General features: G+C 39.3%; 1 protein-coding gene across 2 annotated transcripts in view; it reads left to right on the plus strand.

Annotated features, from left to right (window-relative positions):
* ADAMTSL3 (ADAMTS like 3) overlaps nt 1-15,949 on the plus strand; it is a 168,092-nt gene that overhangs the window by 98,712 nt on the left and 53,431 nt on the right. For both annotated transcript variants that reach the window (XM_041418466.1, XM_041418468.1), the window contains exons 8-12: nt 4,572-4,646; nt 9,848-10,005; nt 10,953-11,064; nt 13,686-13,824; nt 15,384-15,434. In XM_041418466.1, the coding sequence (XP_041274400.1) occupies nt 4,572-4,646; nt 9,848-10,005; nt 10,953-11,064; nt 13,686-13,824; nt 15,384-15,434 (535 nt within the window). The remainder of the gene's footprint in view (nt 1-4,571; nt 4,647-9,847; nt 10,006-10,952; nt 11,065-13,685; nt 13,825-15,383; nt 15,435-15,949) is intronic.

The following is a 15,949-nucleotide window of genomic DNA, read 5'->3' on the forward strand; positions in this document are numbered from 1 at the left end:
TTTTCCTTCAGTTTCAGTGGAATCTTCTTGGATGTTAACAGCTGAAATTTCTGAAAACTTATCCTTTTAAGTGTTCTCTAGCTTGTTACAAGTCCTGACTGCAAACAGATTGCATGTGTGTAGCCTCCTTAGAATACATTAACATGTTGCTCTTCCAGAAATAAGCCATTAAATTTTTTCCTTGAGGTTGCTCTTGCTTTCTGCTTTACTGCAGTGTGGACCAGGTGCCATGGGATGAACTCTGTGATGCCTCCTACCTCACATTCAGGCATTCAGAAGAGATTTTGTGGAGAGCTTCCAATCTCCTGAGCTTCAGGCTTATGACAGGGAGTGATGCGATCACATGAGGAGCGGGAAAGATGAGATGAGCTGAACAGAAAAATTTGCCATTAGTTCATGCAGTGAAGGAAAGGCAGATGTGAGAAGGTGGGTGGAGGTTGTGGGACTGGCTGTACAGACACACTGAGTCAAGGATAGAGGAAGAGAAGACTGAGATTAGATAAGGAATCTGGGTGGGAGATGGAGTCAAAAACACTTTGAGAGGAAGGGGAAAAATCAGCTATCTGTAGAGCCAGAAGAGGGAATTGGGACTGGTTTGGCAGGAAAACTGTGTGTGGGGAGGGATAGAATGCCAATGCATTAGTGTTCCAGTATGGATAAGGAGCATGTTTTTGAAGAAAATTTCATCATGGCCCTAATATACTGTTCATCAGTTCACATCACAGAGTGGTCTTGCAGAGCATAAATTGGAATTTTTTGGATGAAGCTAAACCAGATGATGTGTCCCAGAAAAGCACCTGATGTTCTCCAGCAGCTATAGGACATCCAGTCCATGGAATCAGACTAGAATTAGTCCCAATGAGGCACCTGAAATTTTGTAGTGGGGATGCTGGGTCTTCAGCACCAACTGATTCAGTCTAGACATCCCTTTATTTTGATTGGTTTACCTGGGGCTATTATGGGTAGTATGAAGCTTCCTTCTGTACTTTCATGGTTTCTTTTGTCTTGAAGAAATTTCTTTGTAAGCACATTGGTTATTTCATGATTTATTTTGCACTGCATTTCTTTAAGATCCATTCTCTTGAGGGGCTGTTTACTGCATGTCTTTTATGTTTTCTCCAGTGCATGTATTTGGGTTTGCTTTCATTAGGCAGGTCAGCACAAAGCCCAGCAGCAGTGCCTTCTGAAACTATGCCTGATGCCCGAGTGGATGAGGGAAACCACTGCAATAAGGTTCCAAATATTTTGAGATTTTTAGTTCCTGTGTGCTGTAGTTGTTCCTGGATTACTGTTTGTATTTTGAGAGCATAAAGGTCTTCAATCAGAACCAGGGAACCAGCAAATAAGTTCTGAGCAAATACATAGAAGAAACACTTTTTATAGACCTGAAATAAACCTCTGGCCTGCTATAAGAGGAGAGAGGGAAAAATCCCAACTGGCCCATATGTGAAACAGTAAATGGGTCCACCATGGCCCACATGGAAAAATAAATAAAACCTGCTGAATTGGATTGAGTTTAGGAATGTGGCTCCTTTATTTTGATCCTGGGGATTAGCTCCCAGTCTTACCATAGCAGGGAGTCTGATCTTGCTCTCATTGAGATCCAAGATCTAAATCCACATTAACACCATAGAAACAGGATCAAACCTTGACATCTAAAGTAAAAGTAATCTGGGAGCTTAATCAGCAAGTGCTGTGTTGTGTGCACACATTTCCTGAGAGAGTCTCTGGGTGAGAGTGGAGGGAGATGACTCCACGTGCTGCTGGGAACCCCTGTCCTGAAAGCAGTGTTAGAACAGAGACACAATATCTCACCAGCTTCTCAGTTTTTAAGGTGAGCCCTAATCTGAGCTCAGATGTTAGAGTCTAGTGTTTCTGCATGTTCCAGATGAATTTGGGCTAATTTGTTTTCATCTTTAGACAAAGGTCAGCAATTAACTTTCAAAGAAATACTGTAAGGGGAGAAAAAAGAGGTAATTGAAAATTCTCCGTATGGATTTCAGGGTAGCAATTTCCCCTTATGTTTTTGTAAGAGTTCACTGCTTTTAACAGTGTGGACCCTACTGATTTAATGGGAAATGTACAGCATAACCATTTTGAGTGGGTTTACAGAGCTTTGTGTTTCTTTAAGAATATGAATTACATTCAACCGAGAACCAGAGACCTTTGGAATATATAGTTTTGGAGCCAGACCTGGACAAACTTAACTATTGTTTCAAAGCTGTCCCTAGGAGGAGGAGGAGTCCCTTATGGTCAGTTCTGTCCCGTTTCTTCCAAACCCTCATCTTTGTTCAGAAGTCCAAAAATCTCACATTTATTTTTTCCTGTAATTTACTTCATCTCAAGGAAAGACTGCCCTAGGTCATAATTATCTCAGTCAGGTTACAAAAATCTCCTGCTGTCAGACTTCTTGACAGGTCTGTGGGCTGCAGAGGTTGCCTGCTGCTGCAGCGGCGAGCTTAGTCATCCCTAATGCAAATAAAACACTTTCTGGTAATATTGTCTCTGCCGCGGAGAAACACCAAATTTAGCACCCCCATGAGACTTTTGGACCATATCAGAGAGTGCTTCGGTGAGGGTGGAATGTCTGTAGTACTGCTAAAGGAATGTGAGGCATCCTGAAAAGGGATCTGCAGGGTCTGCCGGGGCCAGCGGAGCTGCCTGTGGGGAGGTGCAGGAAGCTCAGCAGATCGACCCTGTTGTTCTCCAGAGGAGCAGGGCTGCACATGTGTGCACATCTGCAAACCCAGGCTGTGTCTGTGCAGCACAGGCTGCCCTCGGTTCCACTTCAGAGCAGCAGGTCGTGTGTTCTGAACTGCTCATCATCTGACTTTCATTGGAGGTTTTGTGCTGTGACTGATCGTTGGTTGTTATCAGGATGGGACTCAATTCCCGACCAAGTAAGGACAGATGGGCCCCTCAAACCTGCTTTCTCTCAAGTACTGTCGAGCACATGTGAATTCAGTAGTTATTTCCTTACTTTAGAGATATACACACCCACTACCTCCTGGCTATCTTTAGCAATTCCTCTGATGAAAAACCAAGATGCAAAATTATATTAAGTGGTTCAGTAGTTAATGTTTTTTCCAGGACTCCTTAGTTGTATTATTGTTTTACTGTAGTGTTTTTCACTCTGATGGAATACACAAGAATGAAATTAATAAAACTCATATTTTATTACATCCAAAATAAATTGTTATATTTAAATGTCCTTCCTAGAAATTGACGATATAAAACCTGTAATATAAGAAGGTGTTTATTTCAGAAAAAATAATTGCAGTATTTGCTTGAAGTATTCTGAACATTTGGCAGGAAATCATACTTATGCTAAGGAGATGTAAACCAGAAGCTGATAATTTAGCATCTACTATAAAGGGGTCCGGTTTAAGTGGAAAGAAACCTTTTTAACCTATTTTTTTAGTTAAAACTAAACTCAACTATTCTTCCTCTAAATATTTTATGGGTAATTCTGGAGCCAGTGTATCACTGCCTTTCAACACACATTACTTTTTGAATCTGCAAAAAGGAGCTTCCTGTGCACCAGCCACTGAATGTGCATTGGTTTCATCACCAAACAGAGCATCCTGTGCAGGGTGCAGCTGCAGAGGGCACGTGTGGCAGGGCTGCCTTGCAGAAACTACACAGTTGGGCCATGATGGAAATGGGTGACAGCTCCTTGGATGCTTCTCTCTCCCTTTTGTGGATATCCCTGTGGATATCCCTTTTCTGAGAGCACTGCTTTTGTTGGCATGAGGGTCTCTAGCCTGTTGATTTGACTGGTAACTCAGTTTGCTTGGGCAAATCACAGATTTCCTACACTTGAAATGAGAAGTAATAACTTTCTGCCTTTGTAAAATGCACTGAAGTAAGTGTGTTGCACATTTATATATGAAGAGGCTTTTCAGGCAGCCAAAAGCTGTTTTGTATTGATATGTCCTGTTGGGGGCTGGTTTGGTTTATAGTTCATTTTAAATTGAGCCTCTTACTGGAAGAAATGATCTTATATGGTAAGTTAGATGCAGACACTGTTATAACATATACCTTATAGCTATTATATATTTTCTCTTAACTGGTCTGTAATTGGTTAAGGGTTAGTGTTAAGTAGATGATTTATTTCCTGTAAGTCCTGCCACTTATTAAAGTTGTGACCTGCAGCAGGAAATGAGGTGTGGGCAAAATGAGACTGAACAGCTGCAGATTTCTGTAAGGGGGAAGGACTACTTAGCAGATTCCTTATGTCAATTCAGTGATTAGAAAATAAAACTAGGACAACAGAATATAAATATGTTCCTAATACACTACTGACATTTCAGTTGCTATTGTTAATAGCAAATTATTTTCCAAGAGAAAGCAAGATTTGCAAGTCCATTTGTAGGTCTTAGTAGTTGCATGACATAGCAAACAGACTTGGTACCCTGTACTTAATAAAATAGCATATTATTTTTAATAGAAAAATTGTGAAAGCTGTGAAATATTTTCTTAGACACGTTTGACGGTTTTCAGTCTAATTATGTGATGTACAAATTCCCTGATGAAAGATAATTTCTAAACCAGTTCTTTAATATTTGTAGGGGAAGAAACTGTGATTGCTGTACCACATGGGAGTCGCAGTGTGAGAATTACCCTGAAAGGACCAGCACACCTTGGTATGACTGAGCTGTTTTATGTATTTATACATAGGCAGAAAATAAAAACAGAGCCTTGTATCTGAACTCACCCAAACTTTGGAAAATATGGGTAAGATCATGACCTCGATACCTTGATTGCTCTTCCCGTCTTGGATATCCAGCCTGGAGATAGTCCTAGAGGACACTGGAAAGTTTACTTGGTAAAAGGAAATAGAATATATAGTGGTAGTTTCTATTCCTTCAATTTAAACCAACATAAGGCATCTCAAATACAGTACACTCTTAAACAACTCACAAAAAAACCCCAAAACTTCCAGAGGATTATGTGTGGAATCAACAACTCTTGCATAACTCAGCACCAGATTTCTGTTGAAGCCTCTGACAAGTGATCTAGGAACAAATGAAGCAGGGTGAACCACTACAGAACTCCTGCTTCCATGTAATTCTTTTAGTCACTGTATACCACCAATGAGGAACAGTTTGTTATTCTGCAAGAAAATTGTTTTTCTTTATTTTTATAAGGCTGATGCCAATATTTTTGGCAATTTCCTTATCTATAGACCTAGTTTGCCTAGAGAATTGATGGTTTCAATGGTAAGTGGTGCTGCCGCACCAAGCAATGAGATAAACTATTCATTTAACTTTGAACAATTTTTTATTTGTGGCAGATGTAGTCTGGATCATAGAAATAAAAATAACTTAAGCTCTGAGATATGCAAACAGAAGTAAAAAATGTGTTTTATTTGAAAATTGCTCATCAGTTTGTTTGCTTTCAGAAATATATTGTCACATCCTTTCAAAGAAAAAAGCTGAAATCAAACTCCCTCTTCAGAACAGCTCCAGAGTGACAATAACTTCTAGATATACTACTTATATAAAAAAACCTACAAAGCTGGATTTATATTGAGATAAATAATATTCCTTTAAAACTGTTTGGGGGATGTGTGAAGGAGTGATCCTGACCAGTTCAGGTCAGGACTCTTGGACTTTCTTAAGTAGTTCTGCAGAAGAAAGTTGTTGTTTCAGCTTTGTATGAGGAAAAAGTACTAGATTGAGTGGCTCTTGGGGGATTTCTGGAAAGCTCCTGAGGAATGCAGCAGCAACTCAGTAACTGAGTACAGAGTGCTCCTGGCTTCCTAGCCAGGGTGGTTGTGTAAAGAAGCTGTGGCTTGGCATCACCTTTGTTAGTTCACTCTAGCTGGACAGGAATTGTGAAATGTTCCTTTAACCACTTCCACCAGCACATCTGTTTGCAAATCTGAAAGGATTCTGACATTTTTTACTTAAAGGTAAAATTGCAGAAGTAAAAAACAATTGAGAGCTGTTGTGGGGAGGGAGGTGGGAATTGCTTCTGGCTTCATAGCCAGGTCTCCAAAGAGCTGATGCTCCAGAGGTGCTTCTCCACCTTCCCACTGTACGTGTTCCTGGGTGTTTGTCACTTAACAGAAGATACCAAATGATCCTTTGCTGCAACTCCATCAACTTTTGTGTATAATTAAAGCCAGAATTTTTAAAAAATCACCTATTATTACAGGTTCCATTTGTCAGAGATGTTTTTCCTGGCTTGCAAGGAGTTGAATTTAACAGGTGAAGCAGGGACTACTTATTGTTAAAATTTTATACTGCCTCCTGTTGCCAGTATATATTTGTCCTTCAAGTGGAGTCAGCAGCAATAGCAAAAACTTGAAGAGCACTATGGAGTGTCTGGCACTTTTCCCTTTATCTTGTGTTCAGTGGGGCTTCATCCTGGGTTTATGATCTGGTCTTGTTCCAGGAAAGCACAGCTGCTGGACTAATCAAAAATGGAAATGCGGTTGGAGATGTAGCACATAACAGATTTGAAACAAATGCTCTGAGTGTTGTTTTGCAACCTGCAGTTAGTGTTTGAGCAAGGACTGTGTTTCTTTGTAGCTGGTTAGAATAAGTACTTTGTGTCTCTGGGCTCTTAAAAACAGGCAGCAGATTCATCAAGATGTTACTTTGTGTTTTTAACAAATATGGCCCCCATGTACTTCTGCCTGCTAGGGTTTGGTGAAAGATTTGGTGGAAAATAACCAAGTAATTAGCACAAAAATGGGTCTGAATAAAATGTTTCATTGTGTTGGCTTTGTTTTTGATTTGGACTGTATCATGGCTTTTCTAGTAGTTGTTTTAAGAGCATTAGAATCAAAAGTAAGACTGAAAGTTCCCTGAAATTAATCCTCCAGCAGAAGAAACAGGAAAACCAGAAGCTAATATTTTTACAAGTGGCTAATGCTAGATAACTGAGTTCGTGAACTTAGGGAGGTTAAACATTACTGAAAGGAACTGAAATGTTTTTCTTTTTGTCAATTTTTTCTCTCCTCAGTGATTTGCATCATGTGACAGCCTTTAGCTGTGGGTTTGTGCAGATGCTCAGAGAAGCAAGGTGTTGCTTTTACTTACGTTTTGAGAGGAATGTTTTGCATTGTGCTACCTACAAATGAATCACAGAAAAGAAACAGCTTTTGGGCAGCACCATACTTGGTGTTTATTGCACTGGGAGCAGGAGCTGTTTCCCTGGGAACTCTTCCATGCATCTCTCTGCACAGGGAGGTACATCTCTCTGCAGTGGGTTTCCTGTGCCTCATTGCCCTGCTCCTTCCTGTCACCAAGAGAATGGGAAGCTTCAGCCAAGGGGCTTCTGCCCACAGCTGGGCAAGGCATTGGCCATTTTTGTCAAGGGAGGGAAAAACTAAACCCAGATAGTTATAGATCTTTGGCACTGGTGATTGTCCTGATATGGACAATGAATGGAAACAGGTGATCACTCAAGAGAATTCCCTGTCCATGTGATTCTTCACATCTGCAGTCTCAAGGAATTGATTTAGGATGGGGAAGCTTACTGCTGAAGTCAAACTTCCCAGATCTTTAGTATAACAGGTCTCTGCAGAACAAAGAAATATTTGATGACTTATTTTCTTTAACCTTGTCATGAAACCAGCTGATCAAACCCCTGTTCTCAGTTACTTCTCTGAAATCAACAAATGAACAGTTTTATAGGGAGGAATTGCTCCCCAATAAGCATCATTATGTTAAGTATGTGTTAAATACACCAAATGCTTGGTGTCTGTTTTAGAAGCCTGTGCTGACAAGCACTAGGTACTATTGAGCAGGAATGCATGGCACCAGAGGTTATCCTTTGTGCTGGGGAACAGCTCCTCATGTCCCTGTGTGACACAGGGAAAATCTGAGCAGCTGTTCTGGGCTTCAGTGGCGTGACCTCCAGAGACACAGGCCACAGCTCCATGGCTGGACCTTGCAAATAAACACGTGATTTGCATCCACATCTTGTGTACCTCTAATGTAAGCATGTCAGTTCTTTGGGAGTTACTGTCTTGTTAGTTGCAGAACAATATTCTAGGTTTCTGCTTAGAAAAACATCAAAAATGTTTTTTATTTAAAAAAAAAAAGACGGTTCAGAAATGCAGCTGAGGTCACCAAATAAAGGTTTTCATCATCTTTTTTCACCAGCTGGAGGCCTTGCCTTGTAATCTAAAATAGTACTTTTAAAAGAGTCCTGTACTTCTGAGGATCTTACTGAATTTGAGTTGGAAGTACTTAAGATTTTATTTTACTCTTATTTTTAAAAATGAGACAATACAGGCACCATGCATTATTGCTTACTTTTAAGCAGCATTTGTGATCAAGCAGTAAGTGTGTGATTTAAGCATGGAGTTTGGGATCAAGGCTTGCAGAAGCTTCATCCAAGAATTCTGAGTTCCATATATTTTAAAGGGTTATTTTGTAATGCAATCAAGAAAGGACACTTTCATAAAAGTGACAAACAGAAATACGTAGTAATCATCTAAATACTTGTTTTTTCTGGGATTAGTTTATATCTATGTTTCTAATGGGAATGTGCTGGACAGTGGGGCACACTGATCCCAGAGATTTATGTTTTCTCTTTGACAAAGTACATTTTATTTACCACTAGATTCATACCCTGTGTTTAACATAAAGTCATTTCCTAGAAACATATCCTTCCTGAAACTTCCTTTCAACCATGTATGTGATCTTTGTTATACCTATGAGCACAGTGGAACCTAATGCTTAGAAGCTTGGGATAATGGTGGTATATTTTCAAGGAATTTAATTAATTCTATAATTTCTTTTTCTCTTTGTTGGGGTGCTCCAGAATGCACATTTGTTTAAAAAAATATGAAGGAAGAAAACAGTTAATGATGGATTGCAGCATTCAGAGTATGTTTTCAGTGCAGGTAAAACCAGATGCTTTTAACCTAAATGGTCTACCCTGACTTAGGTAACTTTGTTTAAAGTACCAAAAAAGGCAAGGTAGTGGGAGAAAGAGGGTATTTATAGCTCATCAAAAGATTCCTTTTAGCTCGCCCTGAGCTCATCTGAGATTCATGCTTTTCTCATACAGTGCTCTGGTAGATTGTAACCAGACCAGGGTATTTCAAGTCATGCATCTTGCTGAGCCTCTGTGCTGTACTACACAGAGCCCAGAATTCTACCTTCATTATGAATATCTTCCTTTAGCTTTGTCCACTTACAGTTCAGTCAGCTTTCTGGAAGTGATTTAATCTTAAAATGCTTCATCTGTCTTCTGGAGGTTGTGGGCTGTTAGTTTAATCTGTTTCCAAGGAGTGGAGAACAATTCAGAAAGGGTTTTCATCACCAGCTGTTCTGGGAAAGGGCCGTCCCCTGCAGCTGCCCACCTCCTGGCCCTGCTTTTTCCTCACATGGGAAATACTCAAAGCTGAGTTAAGGATCTTGGTGCAGTGATTCAGGTATTGAGGTGAGTGTCAGGTGGGTTTGGCACCGCTCAGGCTTCTCTGGAGACTGATTGCTCGGATTGCTTGGCTTTTGAGTTCCATGGAAGTATGAGGTATTTTTCTCTATATTGATTCTGTCAATTTTGAGTTTCTTTCAGCTTTTCCTGCTCAAGCTATTGCTTATATCAAGTGTTACAGAGCACTTGGTGTAGGAAAAACTGTCTCAGAAGTGCTTCTGGTATGAAAGAATAGTGTGTTGAGACAGATATTCCTGTGTTGACTTGTCTTGCAATTATCTATCAGCCTATAATCTGAAGCAGTTAATATTCTCACAGATTCTGGGTGTGTTTTTACTGCACTTATGCAGCTGGTACTTGCAAGACAAAGTTGTAAACATTACTTTCTGACTTTCTTGAAGACAAAAACCTGTTTAAGTTTACTAATTGCATGTTTCTTCTTTAGTTATAGAGTCAAAAACACTACAAGGAGAAAAGGGAGAGCACAGTTTCAATGCTCCTGGAACATTTGTCATTGAAAATACAACTGTTGAATTTCAGAAGAGCACAGACAGGGAAATCATAAAGATCCAGGGGCCTCTTGGAGCAGATTTCATTATCAAGGTGGGGTGTGTGAATGTACAAATCTACAAAGTTATTGCAAGTACATGCAACACAGTGGTGGCTGTCCATCAGCTTGCAGCAATACAACAAAATCTTTTAGCTAGCAAGTAAGAAATCCTAATTACAGTCCAGAGATCATTTATGCCAAGAAAATCCAAAAAAATTAAAATGTTATGTCTTTCCTGTGGTGGAAAGTACCACAGGATCTTTAATGATAAAAATGGCCAGGATTTTTGTTTTCAATACTGCTGGAATAGTAACAGTGTGACCTTGTGCAGTGCTAATCCAATTGCAGACTGCCACCTACTGAACCTGAGCACTGCTTCCAGCAGCACCCTACACTCTCCCTCAGACATTGCTAATCCTGTCACTGACCATTTCCAATCCTTTTAAATTGCTTTTCTATCCAGAACACATACCAGTGCTTTGCAGCACACATCAAGATATTTATAAGTAGAATATCAGTATTTGAGGAAGGCACTCATACAGTTTGTCACTGGAAGTGACAGAAGTTTCAGTATTATCAGACTGCCTGGCTTTACCTATCACATTGTAGAAATAGAATTTCAGTAGTTTTCCTTTTGCTTCTCCAGTATCATGTGCAGCTAGACTTTCCTGACAGTGTGCTTGGATCACTTTTAGACTTCTTTCTGCAGCAAATTTCAAAATTTTTGTTAACACACATAAACAAAAAGAATACAGTTAAGAACTTTGCTATTTGAGGATAATCAGATGGTCACATTACTGCCTTGAATAATTTGAAAAACAAAGCACATTCAAATGTTTGACTGTTGGGAGCCTAAATGTAATGGCTACTCTACTCTTTCTAGAAGTTTTATATATGTCATCATCTTACTCTGCACTGCTATTATGCATGAACTCTGTTTTGAAATGGCATGAGCAGTTGAGTACAGTGTACATGTGTGTTGTAATGGAAATTTCTTCAGACCAGGTACTCTGGATCAAAAGAGAGTGTGGTTCAGTTCTTCTTCTATCAACCCATCAGTCATCAGTGGAGACAAACAGAGTTCTTCCCCTGCACAGTGACGTGTGGAGGAGGTAAGTAATGTCAATTCTTCAGGAGTGATAACAGCTAAAGATTAAAAGGAGCTAATTTCCAACCTTTGTTCTGCATTCTTAGTGATTAGATGTTTGTGTTCCTCTGCACACTGGTAATTCCTCAGCAAAATAAATGACAGAGCAGCAGCTAAGCAGGTTGGTTAAGCTGGCATAGAGGTTTTTACGTGTTGTCACTGGAAGTTATGTTTTTCCATAGCTGATGTTCATTGGAGTAAGAACATTGACTAAGAAATAAAAATACAACATTCAAAATGGAAAATTGCAACTCATATTGGATATTTGGAGAAAGTAACAAAGAAACATGACGAGATTTTAAAATAAGAATAATCAAGAGGTGAAGAAGTATTTCTGGCCTCAGTATTATACATGAGGGAGAGTTTTAGAACATGTAGTTGAGAAATTAGTTGTACAGAAAGCAGAATAAGTAAATAGATTTTAAGGAACATCTGCTATCAGTACCTTTGGCTGTCTGATTTTAGACGTTTAGTCCTGATGGTGGCTAGAGCAGCACATATGGTATTGTAGCATCTACTCCTGGTTTAAGCACTGCAGCTTAGATGAAGTGTAGCTTCGTTCTGCTCATCCAGCCCAGCCCACTGCCTGTCATGTCTGGTTCTGCAAAAGAAGTGTGAGCTCATGGTAGGAGGAGTGTTTGACACTGCAGATAGCAGTTTCCCTTCAGCTAGCATTTCCCAGGTCACCTGGGAAACAGACCAGGATGCTGGTGATACCGATACAGGGATTTTCTGGAGAGTGCAAATGTGGTTTAAATAGTTACATGGGGCATGAATAAAGAGAGTGAGAGATGTTTAAAGTACAAGCAGAGTCTGGGGATCTTTTGAAGGGCCATCCATTTTGGCATTTGCACCTCCCTGTGATCTGAAATGCAGACAATGTATGTGTCTGATATGCAGTCCCACAGGAAACTACTGTATCTTACGAGATACTTGGCCTCATGAAGTGTGATCCTTGCTGGAGCTCTGAGTGGCAATGCATATCCTCTGATGATTCCATCACACTGTGTTTATAATTTTTTTTTCCTTAACTTGTCTGACAAGGGAAGGAGTATAAAGCATCACAGTTACTTTTGAGGACTGCATGTAAACACTGGATAGCTCAAGGGACATATTTACCTTCAAAGGTATTGGCTCAAATCCAGCCTCATTCAGACTGCTGTTATGGCTTGAAAATTATAGCTACATGTCAATCTCTTTGAAAACATCCAGGGTGTTCAAAGCCCTGCTTTGTGGCTGCTTGCCTCTAATATAAAACTGGTACCTTTCTCAGAGGGCTTGGCAGTCCTCAGGGAGGACAGGAACTGAAGAAGCATGAAACTGAGCTGCTCAGTCATGACAGTAGTAGTGTTAAGAATGGCGTGCAGGGAAATTGTATTGCAGCTGCCTGGCTTTAACCTGTTATCTTAGATTTATCTGGATTTAGTGTCCAGATTGTCTGTTTGGCCTCTGGTACTGGCAGTAAAAGAAAAAGTTCCTCACAACAGAGATTTGGAATTAGTGCATTGCCATCTTCACTTGGATGCTGCTTCTGTCTTTAATTCTGTAATCTCCATATGTTGGAAGGGGCATCTCAGAAAGCACAGTCAAGTTTGAATGAGCAAGAGTGTTTAAAGATTGCTTCTCTTGTTTGCAAGTGACGTTTCTTCTGGGTCCTTTCAGTACTTAAAAGAACTGAAACATAGATGCTGTGAGCACTGGAACTGCTTAGTTCTTTATGGTTATCACTCTCATCCATGATGACACTTTGGATCAGCCAAGAGACACACAACTGAAGCCACTGATACATGATACTTAGCATTTTCAGTAGGCACAGGGACTTGTGCTATTAGTTTGTTGACTCAGTTTGATTTTAATTCTTGTGGTCTAAAACTTTTTTTCTTTGCACATACCAGAACATCCTCCTCTCCTCAGTTTAAGTCCAAGTAAGCTTTTTTGAATGAGTCTTTTTTTCTTAGCCAAAAAATAACCTAGTGGTTTATAAAACTCATATCCCTTCTTGCAACCAGTCTCCACACATATTTTATTATTTGTTTTTCACCAAGTAGTTAGTTCAAGTCTTCTTTTGTTGGCTCTTTGACTCGGAATGTTCTTGAATCTATTTCTTGGTTTTCTGAAGTTCCTTAGCAATGTTTTTGGATCCCATCTTCAATTCCTCTGGCTTTCTGTCTCAAGTATTTATTTCTTTTAGCATGAATGACTGTTTAATATAGCTCTCCAACATACTGGTAACTTCTCCTTGGAGGAGGGCAGTTATACATTGTGGAACATGTGCTAGAGCCATATGGCTTCATAGTTTTGCTTTCTGACAGGTGAGCTGATGCAGTACAAGTATTCCTGCAATAGAAGGAAATACGTGTGCCTCTACTCGTAGAATATTAGTAGAATAAAGAGCTGGAAGCTCATTTAGTATTAAGACAGGTTAATATAATTGCTGTGCTGAATTGCATTAAATGAAGGTTTGGTTGTACATTTCCTTTTTCCTTGTTTAAAAGTAAACCAAAAAAAGAATAAGACAGAAAATTAATTCCATGGGGAGAAAAGGCTGTTTTACTTTATCTTCATTTAACTTTGCTTCTGCCCTAGGTTATCAGCTCAATTCAGCTGAGTGTGTGGACATTCGTCTGAAGCGTGTTGTTCCTGACCACTACTGCCATTATCATCCAGAAAACAAGAAACCAAAGCCCAAGCTGAAAGAATGCAACATGGATCCCTGCCCTTCCAGGTCTGTATGGCAAATAAATCTGTGTGTGACACAGGCAGTTACTGAGGAAGAAGGAGTTGTATTTACTTAATTTCAATTCTTTTTATCCTTAAGGCTTAAATATTGGTTGGTTATTGCATGTGTTATAGGCTGATATCTCTGCCAGTAGATGTGTGGCACTTCAGTGTTGCAGAATAGAAGATTTTGATTATACAGAGATATTGTAAATATCAGTTTGCTAAAGGGCTAATTCTGCTTGGTCTATTGCTGAGTAGTACAGCACTAGTGTGAGGATCTTGTGAGGTTGTGTGAGGAGGACAGAGGGTTTGCCTACTTTTGGATTTATTGATGCTGCCATTCAGAACATCTCAACAGCCAGACAGAAGCTCCAGTCAGCGCAAGTTTTGCATATGGTATAACTTGATTTATTCATTTATCTACCATAAAACTTTGGTTCTTCATTGGTACTGTAGTGTTGACAATTTAAGAATTGAAGCTTGGGTCTATTTGTTTGGGTTTTTTAAAACTAGGCATTAAAAAAATCGTTCCAAGTAAATATGCTTTGGTACAAATGCCACAGGATATTAGTGCCAAATTGTAAAGGCTATAGTACATATAAATTGTATTGAATTGCACTACAGTATTTCAAACTAACTTTTGGATTGTCTGGTGAGGTTTCCTGGCTGTGCTAAAGAATCTTAAAATAACATCACAGTATCAAGTCCCAGAACCTCACATTAATATGCCAGCTGGCTGAGCTAGAGTTATATGCAAGAAAAGGAAACACTCTCAATGGATTTCATTTCCTATAGCTAAACTGTCCATTTCCTTTCATTCCTGTTGAACATAATCGTTGATAGTGACCTCTAACAGTTATAGATGTGCAGACTTTCAAGAGTTTTTCCTGGAGAGTTGATCACTGTATGAAGCAAAAAGACTTCAGTAATGCTTGATGGCAATGAGTGCCAAATGTTCCAAAGCTGGAATGGGAAAATTAGGGGAAAGAAAGGGTGTAATTATATTTTACCTTGCAAATTTAGCTTATACAGCCAGGAAAAGGAAAGTACTACTGGATAGAATACCATATTTCCTAGCACTGGAAGTAAAGCTTTATGCCTGCTCTATGCTATGCAGTTCAAATAAACAGCTCTAGAAGGGTCCTAAGCAGCATTCAGAACCTGTCTAGGATGAATCCTGTGATGTATTTATTTCACTGACACTCATGTTCCTCAGCAGTCTTTGTTACAGATAGAAGTATGTGAATATTTTTTTGTTAATGAAGTAACACAGACCTAAAGGGTCGCTGATAATAAATTTCTCTGCTGGAGGCTTGCTCATTTAATGTTTTATGGTGGTATGAAATAGAGAAGCTGTATGGTGAATAGTTCTTTATCCATGCAGAAAAGGTAAGATTATACAAGTCATAAGGTTCACCATAAGGCTTCATGTGTAATGAAGTAAGATTCCTGCATTTCACATTGGGAATTGCTTACTTCAAGCATGATCACATAAAAGTATGTACTTGATGTACAGTCTTGGATATGAGAAATAATGATGCAATATTTTATTTTTTTTTACAGTGATGGATTTAAAGAAATCATGCCCTATGATCACTTCCAGCCACTTCCTCGGTATGTATAACCAGGACAGCATATGTGCCAGCACAATTTCACTGCAAATATACTACTTTAATACTTAGATAATGGAACATATTTTGATTTTTTTTTTCTGTATGGGAGGGTAAGTTTACAAGGGTCCTGTAAACATCTCTGAATCTTGTGATTTATTTTAGTGTGCTCTGGATGATTAGCTTAACAGTCAGAGGTTAATACGCTCTTCTTGAAAATACCAATGTGAAGTCTTTAAAATAAACAGCCTTCTCTGGCTGTAGTGCTGAGAAGATCATCATCTTTAAACTGCATGTATGAATTCTTGTCTTGAAAGGTTTTTCTTTTGACAGTGTATGAGATTTTATAGAACAGACCTTGCTATGTACAGGATTCTGGAAATTGTTTTTCTCTTGAGAGGTCTGGTCCTTCTCTTTTGATCTACAGTCTATTTACTGACATCAAAGATGACACATCACTTTCAAGATACCAAATTGTTGAAATATCTGGTTCCTTAAATTAGGGCATCAGAGAACAGT

This window comes from Onychostruthus taczanowskii, unplaced genomic scaffold (genome assembly GCF_017590055.1).
Source record: "Onychostruthus taczanowskii isolate IOZ18803 unplaced genomic scaffold, ASM1759005v1 scaffold6, whole genome shotgun sequence".
Taxonomy (NCBI): domain Eukaryota; kingdom Metazoa; phylum Chordata; class Aves; order Passeriformes; family Passeridae; genus Onychostruthus; species Onychostruthus taczanowskii.